This window comes from Lissotriton vulgaris, chromosome 9, assembly GCF_964263255.1.
Source record: "Lissotriton vulgaris chromosome 9, aLisVul1.2, whole genome shotgun sequence".
Lineage (NCBI taxonomy): Eukaryota > Metazoa > Chordata > Amphibia > Caudata > Salamandridae > Lissotriton > Lissotriton vulgaris.
This window is the reverse complement of record NC_141697.1, coordinates 143,700,872-143,723,707: the sequence shown is the minus strand read 5'-3', so window position 1 is coordinate 143,723,707 and position 22,836 is coordinate 143,700,872. Positions and strand designations below refer to the sequence as shown.

The 22,836-nt window shown below is 50.6% G+C and overlaps 1 protein-coding gene across 1 annotated transcript in view; it reads right to left on the bottom strand.

Moving 5' to 3' along the window:
* Window positions 1-22,836, bottom strand: part of SPTBN5 (spectrin beta, non-erythrocytic 5) — a 2,284,272-nt gene that overhangs the window by 244,621 nt on the left and 2,016,815 nt on the right. The window contains exon 58 of the mRNA XM_086937224.1: window positions 13,965-14,159. Within this exon, the coding sequence (XP_086793350.1) occupies window positions 13,965-14,159 (195 nt within the window). The remainder of the gene's footprint in view (window positions 1-13,964; window positions 14,160-22,836) is intronic.

Below are 22,836 nucleotides of genomic sequence, written 5' to 3'. Positions count from 1 at the left end.
GTGTCATTTCAAAATGTCTGGGAAAACAGTTGCAGGCTACCTCAAATCTAAAAACACAAAACCCTCTATTACAGCAATAAAAACTAAACAGTGTGGAGATGTGACAGATATTAGGGGAATTACTCAGCTACTGTGTGATTACTATAAATATTGTTTTAATCTGACTACTAATATAACTCCTGATGTTTACGAAAATTACCTAAGAAATACTCATATATCAAACTTATCTGAAAATGCACAATCAAAACTTAACAAACAGATTACAAAAGTTGAAATCATTAAGGCGATTAATCCGCTCAAAAAAGGATAGGCTCCTGGTCGGGATGGGTTCTCTGCCAGCTTCTATTAAGCTTTTCTTCTTCAGCAAATGAATCACACAGAGAAGCTAGTCTCACATCACACAACTACTGGGTCTACAGGACCTAACTTTTTGGAAGTCACAATTGTAGTGACAATAAAGACCCCCGAATATAAGAAATTACAGACCAATTTCTCTAATAAATGTAGATTGAAAACTATTTACTAAACTCTAGGCATTCAGACTAGAGGAGAATCTTACATCCTTAATTCACACATGAGAAACTGGCCTCATTAAGGGAAGAATGGTCACAGATACCATTAGATTATTCTCACATGAAATTAAAAAGGCAAAGTTTTTGTCAGAGCCTACAATGGCATTAACCTTTAATGCCGATAACAGAAGAAAAGATAATCGCTTCCATGTAGTATGCTCAATTAAAAGATAAATGTAGAAGCTTATGTGTACCAAATTCTTCCAACTCACAACTGATATGAAAGTATACAAGCCTCAACAAATCAACATTAATACCATGAGTAGACTTTGCATATTAGTACCTCTACCACAGCCACAGAGGGGGCAAAAGGCAGAATGGGGTTCGCAGTGGCCATGAAGACCTGGCAGTAGCCCAGCTGTCCTTAAAGTTCTCCAGTGCTGAACCTGCCTTATAGTCAAAGAGGCAGGAGCCATAACAGGCCATTTCCAGGAGGGTTGTCTGGATCTCCAATGAAAGCCAATGGATTTTAACTAGGCACAGCATTTAAGTGCCACTGAAGACACTACTGCTCTGCGTAGTGAGTCACTCATGCCCAGTTCGCAGTCTGCCATCAAAATTGTCTCTGACAGTATTGCTCAAGCCTCATCCGAGACAACGTATTTGTAAAACAAGGGGCAAACCAGTAACCCTGGAATTTGGGTAGTACAGTAATATTTGAAACAGTGGTCCCTGAAGGGGGAAGTGTTAGCTCAACTTCCATGGAAACCTAGTGAATAACCATCAATAGATTGTTTTTTATTAAAAAGAATATATTTTATTCGATACTCAACATTTGGAATCTTATGACGACTAAATCTCCGTTAACAAATACATTAAAAATTAGAGGTGTTCCCAAATGACACAACGGTGCAGTAAAAGTGATGTAAGTGGCTAAGAAGTGCACTTGTGCTACACAATATATACATAAATAGTGGCTGTGGAAGATGCACAGTTGTTTGATGTAAACTCTAAAATTGAGTTGCAGGCTCCTGAATTCCATAAACAATTTTTCATATTGAGATTGCAAGATCCATGGTTGTGGCCCCATTCCCAAATGTACTGTTTATCATTTGCTGCATAAGTACTATCTAAAGGGTAGGTATTCTCCTCCCGTTTTTAATTAACTTACAATACATATGAATAATCCCAAGCCTACTGACATGTGGTTTCCTCCTTATAAGTGTTTCCCACTCCTCGTCCTGAGGATGACCCTGTACAAATAACTTCAAGGGGTAGAAACGTTGACACTATAGTAGTATATTCTACTGTTTATGAAATTAAGGACCCTGCAACTTTGTTAGAGTTTAGATCAAACAACTTGTGTGTCCTCCACAGTCAGTATGTATGTACAGATTGTGTAGCACTAGTACACATCTTACTTACTTACTTCACTTTCACTGCGCTGTTCCATCCTTTGGGAACAACTCTCATCTCGAATGTATGTGTCAGCAGAGTTAAATGATTTAGTCATTATAAGATTCCAAATCTTGATTGATCACATACAATATATTCTTTCAAGTAAAACCAACCCATTAATGGTTATTTATTAGGGTTCAGTAGAAGTTGAGATCGCACTTCCCCCTTCATGGACTATTGTATCTTCTGAGACCATGGGTAGCCCTTGCGCAATGGAATCCCAAACTGTGTGGGTGTATCAACCCAAAAGGCACACTGTGTTCACTGAAAGAAGTGCTAGGCTGGCAGAAGAGAACGACCTCTAGCGAAAAAGTGTGCAGCTTCTTGGATTCCCTATCCCGTGGTATGGTATTGAAGGTGTCAGGGTTAACCTTTGAGGTGAATGAATAGACAACCAAGCTCTCCAGGGTGAGGAAAGCGGAATCCCCAGGAGCAGGGCAATGGCGGCTGGCAATGGTGCACCTTTGCAGGGTTTGGCCTGGGCGCTGAGCAGGTCATCAGTGAGGGCTTTACTAAAGGGGGTTCTGGGGAAGTGAATCCCAGCTGAAGCACCCCGTCAAAACATTCTGTTTGACTGCCACAGAGGGCAGCTGATGGTCTAGGTCCGCCACCCTGCCCACCATAGCAAAAAAGGCCCATGCATTCATTGCCACACTAGTAGGAGAGACCAGGCCAGTGTCTGGTGAGTGGTCCAGACCACTGGAATCCAGCAGTTCCTCATACTAGTTTTTGTCAGCCTCCTTAAGAGGGTTGTAGCCTTAGGGATCTTCACATCCCCTCAACCATACTCATCTCCAGGCCTGTCAAAGATCGGAGACACTGGCTCTGAGAATAATCTAGTTTTGGCCAGCAGCGAAGTCAGAGTTGGGTGACGCTATACCGTATAATAAGGACGGCGCTGGAAATTACATCACTGTGGCAGGCTCTGGGGAGCTGGTGGTCTCGCAGAAAGAGCCGTTCTGGATCCAAGGGGCCCAACTGGCACTGAGGACGGGCCTGGTGACAGTGGCAGTGGGGCACTGACCAAACCCATGGGTTCTTAAAGTGCTCCAGAGAGATCAGCCCACCCAAAAAAATGAGGTGCCTGGCCTCATAAAATTCACAGAGTTGGGTGGGGGTTGCTCTGGCTCCAGGAAACTCAGGGAGGTGCAGAGCAGACCCAGGGGCAGGTTCTGCATGGGATTGGGCTTAGAGTGATGTTGTTACTGCAACTTACTCGATGACTTGAACCTGTGTGGTGAAGTCGAAGAGCGGTTCAACTTCTTCGACTTCTTGTGGGTTCTATCCGACGACTTTGAATGCAAAGACGAGTATCTGGAATGAATACATGAATAGGCACAGGACCTTTCACGCGACCAGGACCTGGGGCATAATGAAGGCGACTAGTGTTGGGCGACGAGGAGCTTCTAGGAGTGCTCCCTCTGTGCCTTTGTATTCATGGTATGGCAGTCCTCATACGACTTTGAGTCGTAGTCTGCCTAGAAGCACCTAAAACATACCAGAATGGCTCCCAGAAATCTGGCTGATGGAGAGAGAGATGACTTTTCTGTGTTGAGAGTTGTTGAACAGGCATGTGCGCTCTATGACTGAATCCTTTACTGCGTGCTTGGTAGGAGCCTTCAGCAACCAGTCGTCCAGGTAAGGGAAGACCTAATGCTGTTGCTTTCGTGGAAAGGTTGTTACCGGAACTAACACCTTTATATAGATCCACGGAGCAGATCGGAGTCCAAAAGGTAGGACCTTGAACTGAAAGTGGCTCTTGGCTACTGTGAAGCGAAAAAACCTCCTGTGGGCTGGATGTATGGGTACGTGAAAATAAGAATCCTCTAGATCCAATGTGGCCATGTAATACTCAGAGTTGAGAAGACAAAGGATGTCCTGCAGAGAAACCATCCAAAATGATTGCTTGATGAGATAGGTGTTGAGCTCCCTCAGATCTAGAATAGGGCGCCATTTTTCTAAAGTCATCCGGACCAGGAACAATCAGGAGTAGAAACCCTCTCCCCGCTGATAAATAGGGACCGGCTCTATCGCTCCTTTGCGGAGCATTTGATGGACTTCCAATCGCAGGTGACGGATATGTTTTGACACAGTGGGGCGATGGGGCTTGGTAGGGTGTGCTTGGACAAACTCCAGACTATGGCCGCATTGAATGATTTTCAGCATCCAATGGTTCGATGTTATTCATTGCTAATTGTGGAGGTATTGAGATATTCTGCCTCTCACTGATGTCACAGGAGGAGAAGAGACAGTAGTAAGAGCCAGTAAGCCGCTATTGACGCTTCGGGGAATCTCTCCCCTGGTGTTCTTGTTTTTCCCTGTTTGACGATCTAGAGAAAGAAGAGGATTGGCCCTACACTATCATACGGTATAGAGACCTTTAAAGGTAAAATGAACACCGCCTTAAATAAACATACAACAAAAATTTACAAAAAGGTACTCCATCTGCCAAGTTCCGCATCCCCTGCACAGATCAGATTAGAGCTGGGGTTAACTAATTACGAAGCCTATAACCTGAACTTGGTACACTAGAATCTCTAGTTTGGAAAGAAATTAACGAGAGCAACCCAGGAGGTTCATTTGGCTGTCTTTTGAAGGATTACATCCGCCAGATGTCAGCTGCTGACCTCTGGGCCCTCACTCCTAGTCAGTCTGCCTTTAAAAACGCAATAAAAAAATGTGTGAGATCGGGGGGGCGTGGCCAACTGCCGAGCATGGCGGCAGCTTGAAGCGGGAGCTCCGTCAGGCAAACCGGCCGCGCTGACTATCCGCACTTCCATCCGCCTCATCACCCGCCCGAAGGGGCTGCATCGGCTCAAGAACCCGAGAGGCGTTGATTACTTCAACCCCGGTGAACAACGGACGCCGGGAACGTCTCCTGTCGAGAACAACGAAACGGGGCCTGCGCCAGCCTGACAACACCGGCCTCGAGTAGACAGTGGACCCGGGCGGAAGTTCACCCTCCCCGGCCTGGGCGCCCTGACACCAGCCGGCAGCTGCTCCGCTTCACCACTAACGTCACACAGTCGCACTGCCCCTCCAGCGCCCGCCCCTGAGTGTACCGAGGGGTCCGGGGGAGCTGGAGCTAGCAGCGAGCACCCCAAGGTGAAGAAGCAAAACACAGCGGAAGCCTCCCTGCGCCAAGGACTGCGCCATACTTTGGGAACCCGAGTGCCAGTGACGCCGATTGCGCACCAAGGTGAGGGGGACTGCACCGGGACCCGGCCGCCTCCCTGTGCTGCCGCCGATCTGGGACTCACCCCGGCATCACGGACAGGCGCGTGGGGGCACCGGCAACCTGACACAGAGGCGGCGTGAAGTGGGGCTATTCGCAGCACGACCAGCCTGGCGTAGGCGCCTTCTAGGTGCGGACGGTCCCGCACGATAGCCACTGCAGAAGTGCACGAAGGGGTTTGGAGGAACTACAAAGGGGGGGGCCCCCCTCGGGAACATACCCGTCGTGGCACTTGGTGGCGCCGCACTGCACGAACCCATCATACACAGCCTCGCTGTAGGCCTAACAAACGCCTTCCAAAGAGCGGCGGACTGACTATCACCTCTGGCCCTAGGTGGACCACAGGAACCCCTTGAACTCAGTGGGACACGACTTTATCAGCCGGACACCCGCAGGCCTTGCGTGACCCAAAAGACGACAGTGTACCCAGACGCGGAGCACGCATACCTCCGCCAGCAGCGCGACATCATGGCCGGAAAGGGTACACGGAGCACGACGACACAGGCGAAGCTCGACAAATTCGCATACGGCCAAAATGGACATTCCCAGAGTGGCGGCCACCACTCCACTGGTACTCCTCCGGAAACGGGAGGCACTCCGAAAGTGACCCTTGAAGACGTAATGAAGACCCTCAACGAAGTCCGGACGACGGTGGGTTCCATCTCCTCCGAGGTCACGCTGCTTGGAGCTGACTTTCACAAAATGGCGGAAAGGGTCTCGCAAGTGGAAGTAGTCACGAAGTCTCTTGTTGAGGACACCTCGTACCTGCAGGTGGCCATGGAGCGCATGGAAAGAGTCACTAAACAGCTGCAGGAAAAGCTCGACGATCAGGAAGGGCGCTCCAGAAGGAACAACGTCCGCATCCTAGGCCTGCCGGAATCGGAGGGTAAAGCTGCGATGGACTTATACGTTGAGGATCTGATCAAAACCCAGCTGAAACCTAAAGGCCTGTCTCACTTCTTTTCTGTTGAAAGGGCGCACCGAGTCCCTGGTGGGGCAGCCAAACCGGGCGCCACCCCGCGGCCAGTGCTGGCCAGGCTCTTCAATTTTAGGGACAGAGACGCGATCCTACAAGCGGCACGGAACTCCCCGCCAGTAAAAATTCAAAACTCAACGCTGGCCTTCTTTCCAGACTACACGGCGGAGGTGGCCAGGCGCAGAAAATCTTTCATGGACGTAAAAAAAGCACTGCGGGACAGAGGCCTGCCATACTCCATGCTTTTCCCCGCCAAATTACGCATAGTAGCCGAAGGAAAGACGTGGTTCTTTGATACGCCGGAGGTGGCTCGAGAATGGCTTGATGGATGGAGGCAGGTGGGACAGCCACAGCGCCAGCACAGAGACCGACAGCACCATCGCAACGGGGGACAGTCGGCACACCCATCAGGTACTCCCGCGAACGAAGAGGGTGCAACGGCATTGGATTCGGATCTTGAAAGAGACCCACTTGACTCTGGACAACCAGTTAGGGGCTAATCAGAGTGATCTGCATTGGGGACAACATGTTTATGAACACTTGGGACCTTGATGCTGATGGAGCCGAGTAGGGCGGGCATCGGCCGGTGCCTGTAGGGGTATCACCAACCCCACGAGCAAGTAAGATGGACGGGGACGGGATTAAGCACTCTGCCAAGTTGGGGATGCGGGCGCGTTTTCGTCCGTGGTGCAGGGGAGCAGGGAGGGGGCGGGGGGGGGGTACAGTTGTATTGTTATGGTTGATAATGTTCTCAGTCATCACCGCTTCGATATGGATCATGGTCCCACTGCGAGCCGTACACTCCTGGTTTTCTATCACAGGTCTTCACACAAGCGCTATGCTCCGCCTTCACGCTTCAGAAACACTAGTCTTACCTCCACATGGCCCAACGACATAGAATCGCACCCGCTGAAGGCGACTCGCGACTAACAGCGGTATCCCCTTTAAAATTGCTCACCTGGAATGTTAGGGGCCTGGGGGACAAAATTAAAAGGGGGTTGGTTCTCCAAACCATTAAACGTCATGGGCCAGACTTGGTGATGTTGCAAGAGACGCACCTGGCCGGGTCCACCTGCAAAGCACTTGACAGGCACGGATATGCCATGGCGACGCATGCAGAGTTCACCACGGGGTCCAGGGGCACTGGGATACTTCTCAAGAAAAACTCCTCCTTTATGATTGACAGCCACAAAACGGACGACCAGGGTCGATTTGCGGCAATACACGGCCAATGGGAAGGGAAGCCCCTCAACGTGGTATCAGTATACATTCCCCCGGCGCTACATTCCACAGCGCTGCCAGCGCTGGGTCAGTTTCTCATTGACCTCCCAGAGGGTGACATGATCATTGGCGGGGACTTTAACGCCATAACAGACCCGCTATTAGACACCTTTCCCATACGGGACCGGCAACGAGGGGCCGCCGTGCTTCCTGGTTTCCTGTCCGCATTGGGCCTCACGGATGTTTGGCGTCACATGAACCCAACGGCAAAACAATACACGCACTACTCATCTACACATAACAGTCTTTCACGCATTGACTACCTTTTTTTTCTGGGGGTGGGGCTGGGTTCAGTGGACAAACTTGAGATCCTACCTAGGGGTATATCTGACCACTCCCCAGTGTCCCTCCGCATCACATCCAAGGAGCAGAAACGTGCCAGGCTCTACCCAATATACCCCAACTATTTACAGATCCCAGGTGTCAGAAAGAAGCTTAAACTGGCCTCATCGCACTACTTTACAGAAAATGCAGGGACGGTCTCCTCACCCTCAACACTTTGGGAGGCGTACAAAACGGTCCTGCGCGGCGCGGCAATAGCGACTATCACGGGGCACAAGTGAGACTCCAGAAAAGAACTCGCTCAATTAGAATTGGCTCTCCACACCGCGAATGTCGCCCACATGTCCGATCCCACCCCTGACACCGCGCATGCGCTACATCTCAAACAGCAACAGCACTTGGCCCACCTCACAACGGTGACCAAGGGACACTTGGCGAGCACTGCCAGCAGGATATATGATGTGGGGGACAAAGCCGGAAAAATGCTAGCATGGTTGGACAGACGGGGTGGTAGCAACAGAGGCATTCAGAGGCTATACAATCAGGAGGGCCAGCTGCTGACACACCCTGAACAAATCGTACACACTTTAGCACGCCACTATCAGGAAATCTACACACCGATTAGGGCGGTCACGGAGCAGGAGGCATTAGCATCACTCGACCAAATCACTGTCCCCGCACTTTCCCAGGAAGCGCAACAGGAACTGGACACTGACCTAACCGAAACTGAAATCCAATTAGCAATACAGTCTTTGCAATCTGGCAAGGCACTTGGTCCTAATGGGATACCCGTAGAATGGTACAAAGCATCAGCCCCCCTATTAAGCAAACCCTTGCTGGATATGTATGAAGAGAGTCTTGTTAAGGCTGCACTCCCTCTGGATCAACGCACGGCAACCATAGTGGCCATCCCTAAACCTGACAAGCCACAGACACTATGCTCCTCGTACCGACCTATCTCCCTACTCAACGTGGAGGCAAAGGTACTTGCGAAACTCCTGGCTAGCCGCCTGACGGCACACTTGCACACCCTGATACACCCAGACCAATCAGGCTTCATGCCACATAGGAGCACAGCGCTGAATCTGCGGAGGGTGCATGGGGTCCTGGCGAGAGCACATCTCCTTTCCAAACAGGCAGTCATCCTATCCCTGGACGCCAAAATGGCGTTTGATCTTGTGGAGTGGGAGTACTTATTTGCAGTCCTGGCCCGCATGGGCTACGGCCCGAAATACATAGCATGGGTCCGGCTACTGTACAAGTCACCAATGGCACAGGTGGTCGCGAATGGTCACATCTCGAAGCCCTTCCTATTAGGACGCGGAACGAGACAGGGGTGCCCGCTATCGCCCCTACTATTTGCGCTGGTGCTTGAGCCACTGGCCATCCTGCTTAGGGCAACGCCACTGTTTCGGGGACTCACGTGGGAGGACGGGTGGGAAGACAAAGTGTCACTGTATGCAGATGACATGCTGATCTATATGACCGATCCCGACGAAGGTATCCCTGCCCTGCTGACCCTGTGCGACGAGCATGGGAAGGCATCTGGCTACACCCTAAACTGGTCCAAATCTATAATCTTCGTACTCAGGGGCCCAGAACCGACACTGCGAGATGACTGCCCCCTACAATTGGCGTCCGGCTCATTTAAATACCTGGGCATTGTTATCACCACTAATGCGACGGACTTTTATAACGCAAACCTGGTGCCACCTCTGGCACGTCTCCGTGCATACGTTAAATACTGGGCCACCCTGCCATTAACCCTCCTTGGACGAGCAGCACTATACAAAATGATGGCTCTCCCTAGATTTCTTTATCTGTTGGAGAATACTCCTCATGTGGTGGCCCCACGCTACTTCCAACAGGTCGCCGCACTTGTGTCTGCACTACAGTGGAACAATGGCCCAGCTCGTAAAGCTCACGATAAATTAGTTAAAAGCTGGTACGAAGGAGGGATTGCACTACCCAACCTTCAATTGTATTATTGGGCCTCCCAGCTTAAGATAATAAATCAATGGATCCACGTCCCGCGGGGGGACCCCGCATACCAAGCGGACTGGTCACAGTTGGGAACGGACGGCATGCTCGCGGTGCTATACAATCGCGCACGGGCCCGAAAACTGGTCGGTCCGACGTTGCACACGGTATCCCTGTGGCATGCAGCGCAGTCACGACTCGGATGGCAGGGGAAAATTACAAACATGACGCCATTGTGGGACACGAAATCGCTAGGAAACTTAAGAGCCAGTAAGGGTTTCGCACAATGGGACCAAATAGGAATTTCGGTTGTAGGAGACCTTTGGGATAAGGGCTCAGTGGTCGCATTCTCACAATTGCGGCAACAGTATGGTATGGGGCCCAATGAAACATACAGGTATGTGCAAATCCGGCACGCCCTACTGCACGCAATCCCTCCTGACACAGTACTACCGGAATCCTCTCCACTGGAGGACAGGTTGCTAACTGACTTTATGGAACAGAAGGCAACCTCCCTTACATACAAAAAACTAGTTAATAACCTGCCGGACCCCACACAGAAACTCCGAGAGAGATGGGCCGGGGAACTAGGGGATATGGACGACACGGAATGGAACGAGGCGTTGGCCTCACCAAGGGAGGTGGGCATCTCAGCTAGGTTTAGGCTGGTTCAGCTCAAGATCCTACACCGCACCTACTATACCAGAACACTTTTGCACAGGATACAGAGGACACCACACCCCTTCTGTCTCAGGGGCTGCGGGGAGGAGGGGACCCTGCTTCACGCACTATGGGACTGCCCATTACTCCAAGAGGTATGGAAACAGATTATGCGAACAGTCTCCCAGGCCCTTGAGATATCGCTCCTGCCTGAGTCCCGCAAATGTCTGTTAAACATTTGGGATCCTACTGACCTGAACAAATATGAACAGTTGTGGGCCACGTTAGCTATGACAGTGGCAAAAAGAGACATAGCGCAAAAATGGGGTGCTCCGGACTTGCCGACAGTGTCGGGCTGGGTTAGAAATATGGACCTCCTCATGGTGAGGGAACGGGCAGTGTATGTGTTGCGGGCCTGTCCGCGTAAATGGAATAAAGTATGGACACCATGGAATAAATATAGGGGAGAACCATGTGACCCGTTGCCGGAGGATGAAGATCTGGAGTCAGAGGAGGAGGACGATTAAGGGGGGCGGAATGATATGAGACACTCTGATTTGTGTGGGGGTGGAGGGAGCAGCAACTGTAAACTCTGAACCAATGTATGAGCTCTATGCAGTGGATGACACCATTATATGAAAGGGCACAACTCTATGCGGTGGTGATGACATTAGTTAAGTTCTTTTGTAGAAATCATTTTCTTTCCATACGTAGAAGTCACTGAGAACTAACTGCAGTTTTTAATAGGTGGGCGAAATACGAACTAGATCTGAGTGTGGAATGTTGAACTATGTGATTCTGTAAGGAATTCTATGCAACTCTTTCCTCTTTATACGTTATGAAAGTTAATCTTGTACACCAATCTGTCCTGTAATTTAACCATCTATGCAGACATACTGAGACAATATGTAACGGATGCAAGCAGTGAAAATGATGAAAATAACTTCTGCGTCTATTTGTCAATAAAGTTTTTCAAAAAAAAAAAATGTGTGAGATCAATATCTCCCGCTACTGACAAAGCTCTCCTCACGAAACGCAGCCATTCCTGGGCAGTAGTCAACTCTTATAAACAAGTATCTGCAGCTATGTATTTTTCCACCACATTTTCACTCCATCTAAAGCGCAGTTTCATTGCCCTAAGAATGGGGGACTGGCGCTTTCTTCAAATTCTACCCACTTGGTGTCGTACCGAGGAGGATACAACCTGTAGAGGATGTGGGCTAGCGATAGAAAGAATTTTGCACGTGGTTTGGCACTAACACCACTTTAGTCTCACTTTTTAGATAAATGCAGTCGAGTACTGGTCCCGTAGATACAGTATCTTGAGAAAAACATTCTCTTTTGGGAATTTCTAAGTCAATTTTTTGGAAGTTAACTTTCCCGAAATAAACAAATAATTTTTACACTCTTTCACGTTTTCCAGCACTTGTTTCTTCACTCTTTGGGGTCTATTGTTATAATGCTCAATTTCTTCATATAGTGTACCCTGTTTTTGTTACAGCCTTGAGAAAGCCCTGGCGCCACTCGCCACATAGGGTGAAACGCGTGTCGGCTGTCCTCTATTCTGTGTTCAATAAAGCTATGAAAATGTATATTGAGAATGGAATTCTTAAAGGAGATGAATGAACACTGTATGTAATAACTGAGTAATAACCACATACAAAAGGATGGATTTATCCGTGCTATACTAAACACCAGTTATTCAAAATTCAAAGGAACGTATGCTCAAACCCAATTCAACCACCGGCGTCGAAGTCGTCGACGCGGAACTCTGACACAGTGCCGGAGACGATGAAATCACCGTCGACGAGTCCATCAACGGACAGGAAATGAGCGAGAAGACTGTACCTCTGATGATTTTGTCGACGGAGTCGTTGACAGCGTCGTCGAAGAGTGAACTTTCTTCACAGTTTTTACCTCAGAAGAGAGTGATGAGGGACTCTTTAAAGTCTTTGGAGCCGCTGGAGGAGAGGCTGGAAGAATAGAGCTGAATTTCCTCTCAGATAGTACTACTTTTGGCAGTCATTTCCTCTCCTTTACACCTGGGTGAGGAGATTCACCAGGACTACGCCCTTCAGATCCATGAGAGGTCTTTTTTAAGGCCTTACCAGGACATTCTTCAGAAGGTTTAGGAGAAGCTATACCCCTTTTTACAGACCTTCTGGAAGAGGATGTCTCATCACTGTCACTGGAGACTGGTTCCTTCCTTGATTTTAGCTTCTGAAGCCAGGTCAAAAGAGGCTCCTCACGGTCTCGCAGAGTCTTTGTAGAAAAAGTGCTGCATATTTTACAGTCTGCTGCCTTATGGTCTGGGTACAGGCAGTAAATACAATCCTTGTGCTTGTCCTCCACATATAACCTCTTCTTTGCACAAGTAGCACAGGCTTTAAAGAGGGCATTCTTCTCCTTATCAGATATCCTGAAGCAGTTGTTGAAGAAAAAACTGGTGAAAAACAGCAAAAATAGAGTTTACAGGAAAAAACTGAGCAGAGCTCAGTGGAGACTCCCTTGCACAAAGTGCGGTAGAAAATCTGAGGTTCTGAGCTTCTCTCAGGAGGATTCTATGGGGGAGGCTAATTTGATTGGTTGTTCATTTTTTTGGTCTCTTTTGCAAAAAGAGGTGGATAGGTTGCAAAACAAGAATGGGCCTAGACCTAGGTTCTGTTTTGGTGATGGTTTCTATTGCTATTTTATGTATACTAGGGACTCCCATTCTGACGACGGGGAATAATACAAGCATGGGAATCTATGAAAGTTCCAATACTGGAGTAATAAAACTAGCCTTGGGATTGAAAGGTCTACAAAAGCATATCATACCACACATGGTGGGCCTGGGTATGTTTCCCAAGGAGCGCTGATAACATAGCATTGAACAGGCTTTTTCTAGAAGCCTTTGGTCTTCCCTCATCCTATATCTACAAACATCGACACCTGGTTATTCACTCAGGCAGATAAAGATAACTTTAGTCCCTGCTGCCTCCTGCTATCCAACCCCTTCACATTCAACAGCTATTATTATAAGGCTCAGGAGCTGGTGCTAGGACACCCAAAGACAGGCATGCATATCCCTCTTCTCTTCTACTTGTACATACTTTTCTCTCTCTTCTTTTAAGTTGATCTCCAGTTAAACAATCTAGGTTTGTTGTTGCCAAAACTCATGTATGACTTTTGTTCTAATTGGTTACAAACACGATATTGACATAACTGTCATACAAATTTGTAAATGACTTCTGTGGGAATCTTTGTTTCTTGTTAGGAAAAATGCCAATAAAACTTATTGAAATAAAAAAAAAATAAAGCAATCTGTATTGTTGATATTTAGAAAGCAACTAATATCTGTATCTAACAGCAAAATAACTATGTTTGATTTGTAGAAACTACATGATGATGCTTTCTAGAGCTGGCTAGAATGGTAAATGTACAGTAAGAGTATACGGTACATCTGTGATCCCCAGTGAGGTGTAGTGGATGATATATATTTGTTTATAAAGCAGTGCATACAAAAGAAGCTTGTGAATAAAACCAATATCAAACTGGCTCACCACACATGCACCACCAGAGACAATGCGCTATAATTTACCTCGCCTCTTTGGTTGATGGTTTTGCACAAATGTTCCCATATAGCATTCAGCTCATTTGTTCTGTGATGGATCTCAGCAAGCCTGCCATGAGAATTACTTGAAAGGCTGGATACCAACTCCTGGATTCCAATCATCTTGGATTGTCCTAGACTTTCAATCTCCTTCATAAAGTCTTGAAACTTCTTTTCTTGCACCTAAACTCCACATCCATTCGTGATGAAATGTAGAGGACAAAAACAACAGTTAGCTTAATAAAACTGAATTGAACAAAAGGGTGACCAATATGCTAAATACTGGAGTATGCAACATCAGGCTGAACCAAAAATCAAGATGCAGAATGCGAGAAAATGCCATCTACAACAGATGAACATCAAATCAAATAACCAACATTGTAAAACGAGATTAAAAACATCTATAAGTAACAAGTTACTTACCTATAAATACAGTTCTCAGGCACTGGTATCTTCAATAGATTCACATGCCTAAACCATTCAAAATCCTTGCACTGGGAGTCCTTTAATAGTTTTCTAAAGGCTGTGTTCGTTAAACAAAAAACACTGTCATTTCAGAGGGCCATATTAGTCAGAAAAAGACACAGAATTGAGACAATCGTAAGGGACCATTTTGAACCCAACTCTCCCTTGAGGCCCACATACTTTAGATTTTGTAACACAAGTATGAAAAGATATAAAGGATAGGTGAACCTCAAACGGGGAGGAGGGTGCGCTGCATCAGCAGCGGCCGGCACAGGTAAGCACAGTAAGGTGGGACAGGGTGCAGCAGGGGGAAGCAGGGGGAAGCAGACGACGGAATAGGTATTATTTATTTATTTAATTAGACCTATTCTGTCGTCTGTCTGCAGCGTTTACCTGTGCTGACTGCCGCTGAGGTGCATGTGAATCTATGAAGGATACCAATGGCATTCTTGATTGGCTCCTGAGGCGGAAAGCCGGGAGCAGGGCTATCTTGTTTTTAAAAATTATTGTCACGGATTATTGTGTTTTACCAGGCACCTTCACTTACCTGTAACTCCTAGCTCGCTACAAACAGCGCTACGCGCTGCAACAATCCCCTTACTTCTCACGCCATTCTCGAGGGCGAGGCGAGACACGCCCCCTCGGCTGGCCACGCCCCCCGCCAGACTTATAAATAGAGCGCGCCGCTGACGGGCGTCGCATTCTTGATTGGCTCCTGAGGCGGAAAGCCGGGAGCAGGGCTATCTTGTTTTTAAAAATTATTGTCACAGATTATTGTGTTTTACCAGGCACCTTCACTTACCTGTAACTCCTAGCTCGCTACAAACAGCGCTACGCGCTGCAACGATCCCCTTACTTCTCACGCCATTCTCGAGGGCGAGGCGAGACACGCCCCCTCGGCTGGCCACGCCCCCCGCCAGACTTATAAATAGAGCGCGCCGCTGACGGGCGTTGCATTCTTGATTGGCTCCTGAGGCGGAAAGCCGGGAGCAGGGCTATCTTGTTTTTAAAAATTATTGTCACGGATTATTGTGTTTTACCAGGCACCTTCACTTACCTGTAACTCCTAGCTCGCTACAAACAGCGCTACGCGCTGCAACGATCCCCTTACTTCTCACGCCATTCTCGAGGGCGAGGCGAGACACGCCCCCTCGGCTGGCCACGCCCCCCGCCAGACTTATAAATAGAGCGCGCCGCTGACGGGCGTCGCATTCTTGATTGGCTCCTGAGGCGGAAAGCCGGGAGCAGGGCTATCTTGTTTTTAAAAATTATTGTCACGGATTATTGTGTTTTACCAGGCACCTTCACTTACCTGTAACTCCTAGCTCGCTACAAACAGCGCTACGCGCTGCAACGATCCCCTTACTTCTCACGCCATTCTCGAGGGCGAGGTGAGACACGCCCCCTCGGCTGGCCACGCCCCCCGCCAGACTTATAAATAGAGCGCGCCGCTGACGGGCGTCGCATTCTTGATTGGCTCCTGAGGCGGAAAGCCGGGAGCAGGGCTATCTTGTTTTTAAAAATTATTGTCACGGATTATTGTGTTTTACCAGGCACCTTCACTTACCTGTAACTCCTAGCTCGCTACAAACAGCGCTACGCGCTGCAACAATCCCCTTACTTCTCACGCCATTCTCGAGGGCGAGGCGAGACACGCCCCCTCGGCTGGCCACGCCCCCCGCCAGACTTATAAATAGAGCGCGCCGCTGACGGGCGTCGCATTCTTGATTGGCTCCTGAGGCGGAAAGCCGGGAGCAAGGCTATCTTGTTTTTAAAAATTATTGTCACGGATTATTGTGTTTTACCAGGCACCTTCACTTACCTGTAACTCCTAGCTCACTACAAACAGCGCTACGCGCTGCAACGATCCCCTTACTTCTCACGCCATTCTCGAGGGCGAGGCGAGACACGCCCCCTCGGCTGGCCACGCCCCCCGCCAGACTTATAAATAGAGCGCGCCGCTGACGGGCGTCGCATTCTTGATTGGCTCCTGAGGCGGAAAGCCGGGAGCAGGGCTATCTTGTTTTTAAAAATTATTGTCACGGATTATTGTGTTTTACCAGGCACCTTCACTTACCTGTAACTCCTAGCTCGCTACAAACAGCGCTACGCGCTGCAACGATCCCCTTACTTCTCACGCCATTCTCGAGGGCGAGGCGAGACACGCCCCCTCGGCTGGCCACGCCCCCCGCCAGACTTATAAATAGAGCGCGCCGCTGACGGGCGTCGCATTCTTGATTGGCTCCTGAGGCGGAAAGCCGGGAGCAGGGCTATCTTGTTTTTAAAAATTATTGTCACGGATTATTGTGTTTTACCAGGCACCTTCACTTACCTGTAACTCCTAGCTCGCTACAAACAGCGCTACGCGCTGCAACGATCCCCTTACTTCTCACGCCATTCTCGAGGGCGAGGCGAGACACGCCCCCTCGGCTGGCCACGCCCCCCGCCAGACTTATAAATAGAGCGCGCCGCTGACGGGCGTCGCATTCTTGATTGGCTCCTGAGGCGGAAAGCCGGGAGCAGGGCTATCTTGTTTTTAAAAATTATTGTCACGGATTATTGTGTTTTACCAGGCACCTTCACTTACCTGTAACTCCTAGCTCGCTACAAACAGCGCTACGCGCTGCAACGATCCCCTTACTTCTCACGCCATTCTCGAGGGCGAGGCGAGACACGCCCCCTCGGCTGGCCACGCCCCCCGCCAGACTTATAAATAGAGCGCGCCGCTGACGGGCGTCGCATTCTTGATTGGCTCCTGAGGCGGAAAGCCGGGAGCAGGGCTATCTTGTTTTTAAAAATTATTGTCACGGATTATTGTGTTTTACCAGGCACCTTCACTTACCTGTAACTCCTAGCTCGCTACAAACAGCGCTACGCGCTGCAACGATCCCCTTACTTCTCACGCCATTCTCGAGGGCGAGGCGAGACACGCCCCCTCGGCTGGCCACGCCCCCCGCCAGACTTATAAATAGAGCGCGCCGCTGACGGGCGTCGCATTCTTGATTGGCTCCTGAGGCGGAAAGCCGGGAGCAGGGCTATCTTGTTTTTAAAAATTATTGTCACGGATTATTGTGTTTTACCAGGCACCTTCACTTACCTGTAACTCCTAGCTCGCTACAAACAGCGCTACGCGCTGCAACGATCCCCTTACTTCTCACGCCATTCTCGAGGGCGAGGCGAGACACGCCCCCTCGGCTGGCCACGCCCCCGCCAGACTTATAAATAGAGCGCGCCGCTGACGGGCGTCGCATTCTTGATTGGCTCCTGAGGCGGAAAGCCGGGAGCAGGGCTATCTTGTTTTTAAAAATTATTGTCACGGATTATTGTGTTTTACCAGGCACCTTCACTTACCTGTAACTCCTAGCTCGCTACAAACAGCGCTACGCGCTGCAACGATCCCCTTACTTCTCACGCCATTCTCGAGGGCGAGGCGAGACACGCCCCCTCGGCTGGCCACGCCCCCCGCCAGACTTATAAATAGAGCGCGCCGCTGACGGGCGCCGCATTCTTGATTGGCTCCTGAGGCGGAAAGCCGGGAGCAGGGCTATCTTGTTTTTAAAAATGATTGTCACGGATTATTGTGTTTTACCAGGCACCTTCACTTACCTGTAACTCCTAGCTCGCTACAAACAGCGCTACGCGCTGCAACGATCCCCTTACTTCTCACGCCATTCTCGAGGGCGAGGCGAGACACGCCCCCTCGGCTGGCCACGCCCCCCGCCAGACTTATAAATAGAGCGCGCCGCTGACGGGCGTCGCATTCTTGATTGGCTCCTGAGGCGGAAAGCCGGGAGCAGGGCTATCTTGTTTTTAAAAATTATTGTCACGGATTATTGCGTTTTACCAGGCACCTTCACTTACCTGTAACTCCTAGCTCGCTACAAACAGCGCTACGCGCTGCAACGATCCCCTTACTTCTCACGCCATTCTCGAGGGCGAGGCGAGACACGCCCCCTCGGCTGGCCACGCCCCCCGCCAGACTTATAAATAGAGCGTGCCGCTGACGGGCGTCGCATTCTTGATTGGCTCCTGAGGCGTAAAGCCGGGAGCAGGGCTATCTTGTTTTTAAAAATTATTGTCATGGATTATTGTGTTTTACCAGGCACCTTCACTTACCTGTAACTCCTAGCTCGCTACAAACAGCGCTACGCGCTGCAACGATCCCCTTACTTCTCACGCCATTCTCGAGGGCGAGGCGAGACACGCCCCCTCGGCTGGCCACGCCCCCCGTCAGACTTATAAATAGAGCGCGCCGCTGACGGGCGTCGCATTCTTGATTGGCTCCTGAGGCGGAAAGCCGGGAGCAGGGCTATCTTGTTTTTAAAAATTATTGTCACGGATTATTGTGTTTTACCAGGCACCTTCACTTACCTGTAACTCCTAGCTCGCTACAAACAGCGCTACGCGCTGCAACGATCCCCTTACTTCTCACGCCATTCTCGAGGGCGAGGCGAGACACGCCCCCTCGGCTGGCCACGCCCCCCGCCAGACTTATAAATAGAGCGCGCCGCTGACGGGCGTCGCATTCTTTATTGGCTCCTGAGGCGGAAAGCCGGGAGCAGGGCTATCTTGTTTTTAAAAATTATTGTCACGGATTATTGTGTTTTACCAGGCACCTTCACTTACCTGTAACTCCTAGCTCGCTACAAACAGCGCTACGCGCTGCAACGATCCCCTTACTTCTCACGCCATTCTCGAGGGCGAGGCGAGACACGCCCCCTCGGCTGGCCACGCCCCCCGCCAGACTTATAAATAGAGCGCGCCGCTGACGGGCGTCGCATTCTTGATTGGCTCCTGAGGCGGAAAGCCGGGAGCAGGGCTATCTTGTTTTTAAAAATTATTGTCACGGATTATTGTGTTTTACCAGGCACCTTCACTTACCTGTAACTCCTAGCTCGCTACAAACAGCGCTACGCGCTGCAACGATCCCCTTACTTCTCACGCCATTCTCGAGGGCGAGGCGAGACACGCCCCCTCGGCTGGCCACGCCCCCCGCCAGACTTATAAATAGAGCGCGCCGCTGACGGGCGTCGCATTCTTGATTGGCTCCTGAGGCGGAAAGCCGGGAGCAGGGCTATCTTGTTTTTAAAAATTATTGTCACGGATTATTGTGTTTTACCAGGCACCTTCACTTACCGGTAACTCCTAGCTCGCTACAAACAGCGCTACGCGCTGCAACGATCCCCTTACTTCTCACGCCATTCTCGAGGGCGAGGCGAGACACGCCCCCTCGGCTGGCCACGCCCCCCGCCAGACTTATAAATAGAGCGCGCCGCTGACGGGCGTCGCATTCTTGATTGGCTCCTGAGGCGGAAAGCCGGGAGCAGGGCTATCTTGTTTTTAAAAATTATTGTCACGGATTATTGTGTTTTACCAGGCACGTTCACTTACCTGTAACTCCTAGCTCGCTACAAACAGCGCTACGCGCTGCAACGATCCCCTTACTTCTCACGCCATTCTCGAGGGCGAGGCGAGACACGCCCCCTCGGCTGGCCACACCCCCCGCCAGACTTATAAATAGAGCGCGCCGCTGACGGGCGTCGCATTCTTGATTGGCTCCTGAGGCGGAAAGCCGGGAGCAGGGCTATCTTGTTTTTAAAAATTATTGTCACGGATTATTGTGTTTTACCAGGCACCTTCACTTACCTGTAACTCCTAGCTCGCTACAAACAGCGCTACGCGCTGCAACGATCCCCTTACTTCTCACGCCATTCTCGAGGGCGAGGCGAGACACGCCCCCTCGGCTGGCCACGCCCCCCGCCAGACTTATAAATAGAGCGCGCCGCTGACGGGCGTCGCATTCTTGATTGGCTCCTGAGGCGGAAAGCCGGGAGCAGGGCTATCTTGTTTAAAAAAATTATTGTCACGGATTATTGTGTTTTACCAGGCACCTTCACTTACCTGTAACTCCTAGCTCGCTACAAACAGCGCTACGCGCTGCAACGATCCCCTTACTTCTCACGCCATTCTCGAGGGCGAGGCGAGACACGCCCCCTCGGCTGGCCACGCCCCCGCCAGACTTATAAATAGAGCGCGCCGCTGACGGGCGTCGCATTCTTGATTGGCTCCTGAGGCGGAAAGCCGGGAGCAGGGCTATCTTGTTTTTAAAAATTATTGTCACGGATTATTGTGTTTTACCAGGCACCTTCACTTACCTGTAACTCCTAGCTCGCTACAAACAGCGCTACGCGCTGCAACGATCCCCTTACTTCTCACGCCATTCTCGAGGGCGAGGCGAGACACGCCCCCTCGGCTGGCCACGCCCCCGCCAGACTTATAAATAGAGCGCGCCGCTGACGGGCGTCGCATTCTTGATTGGCTCCTGAGGCGGAAAGCCGGGAGCAGGGCTATCTTGTTTTTAAAAATTATTGTCACGGATTATTGTGTTTTACCAGGCACCTTCACTTACCTGTAACTCCTAGCTCGCTACAAACAGCGCTACGCGCTGCAACGATCCCCTTACTTCTCACGCCATTCTCGAGGGCGAGGCGAGACACGCCCCCTCGGCTGGCCACGCCCCCCGCCAGACTTATAAATAGAGCGCGCCGCTGACGGGCGTCGCATTCTTGATTGGCTCCTGAGGCGGAAAGCCGGGAGCAGGGCTATCTTGTTTTTAAAAATTATTGTCACGGATTATTGTGTTTTACCAGGCACCTTCACTTACCTGTAACTCCTAGCTCGCTACAAACAGCGCTACGCGCTGCAACGATCCCCTTACTTCTCACGCCATTCTCGAGGGCGAGGCGAGACACGCCCCCTCGGCTGGCCACGCCCCCCGCCAGACTTATAAATAGAGCGCGCCGCTGACGGGCGTCGCATTCTTGATTGGCTCTTGAGGCGGAAAGCCGGGAGCAGGGCTATCTTGTTTTTAAAAATTATTGTCACGGATTATTGTGTTTTACCAGGCACCTTCACTTACCTGTAACTCCTAGCTCGCTACAAACAGCGCTACGCGCTGCAACGATCCCCTTACTTCTCACGCCATTCTTGAGGGCGAGGCGAGACACGCCCCCTCGGCTGGCCACGCCCCCCCAACTTCCTAACCCGCCAGCATAAAGCATGTGTCTTGGCAGGAAGCGCAGCGGACGTGCGCAGCGGGCGCGACTTTTGCGCGCCGAAGGCACGCCTAAGGCAAGCCCGTCTGCGCCCGTCCGCGGCCGGATGGGGCTAGGGGCACGACTCCATGCCAAAACAATTTTTTACTCTACCAAGGACCTTATTGCCCTCCAGGGCCATTGGCCTCTCCCGGACCCCATCCGCAGGCGGATCTCCTCACTAGACCTTGCTCCTTCCTCCCCCATTGCACCCGATCCCCCGCTGCACGTCCCCCCGTTACCTCGCCCCCCACCCCTTGACCCTCCCCTCTCCTCATCGGCACTGTCTGTCATCCTACTCAATACCAGGTCAGCGGTCAAGCACCATCATGAGCTGTTTGTCTTACTCGACTCAGAGAAACCTGACATACTGCTCCTGACCGAAACCTGGTATTGCGATTCTTCCCTTCCTGTTCTCTTGGCCACCCTACCCCCCTCCTATGTGGCCCTGCGGGCCGACCGACCGACAGGCAAGGCTGGTGGAGGGGTCGCCTTAATCGCTCGGTCGGAGCTGAATTTCCAACCACTCCCTTTTTCCCCTATTCCCCCTGCTGACTTCTTGGCAGTCCGCTCTCTTTCATTTTCCCCCCCCCATCACTTGCCTCCTTATGTGCCGCCCTCCTCAACCCTCGCCTTTATTTCTGCCGGCATTTCAAGACCTGCTAGCCAACCTGGTGGTCAACTACGCCTCGGTCTTGGTGCTAGGGGACTTCAATTACTGGCCCTCAGACCCTCATGAGTGCTCAGTCTCTAAAGAATTTACCGATTTCCTTTCATCCCTCAATTTCGTGTCACACATATCCGTCCCCACTCACTCCCATGGACACACACTGGACCAGGTCTGGTCCCTTAACCTCCCTGTGGCCTCGGCTGCTGTCTCGCCGTGCCCATGGTCCGACCATTCCCTCATTTCCTTCCTCATTCTCCGAAACCTGATGCCCAAAACTCCGCATGCCAAAAACACCTGGGCGCGGAACTGGAACAGAGTGGACTATCCCTCCTTGACCTCCTCACTCCGCAACTCCTCTCCCATTCTCGCTGGTTTACCATCTGCCTCTCAAGCCAAGGCCATTAACACCTGGCTGGCTGGAGGCTGCGACTCAGTGGCGCCCTTACGCCGCATCTCCATCCGCCGACCTAAGAACTCCAATAGATGGTTCAATGACCACCTAAAAGATCTTAAACTGAGCGCCCGACGGGCGGAGAGGCAATGGAGGAAAAATTACAGTCCCTTATCAAAAACCCACTTCCTATCAGCACTAGCTAAATATAAAACAGCAATCCTGGATGCAAAAACTTCC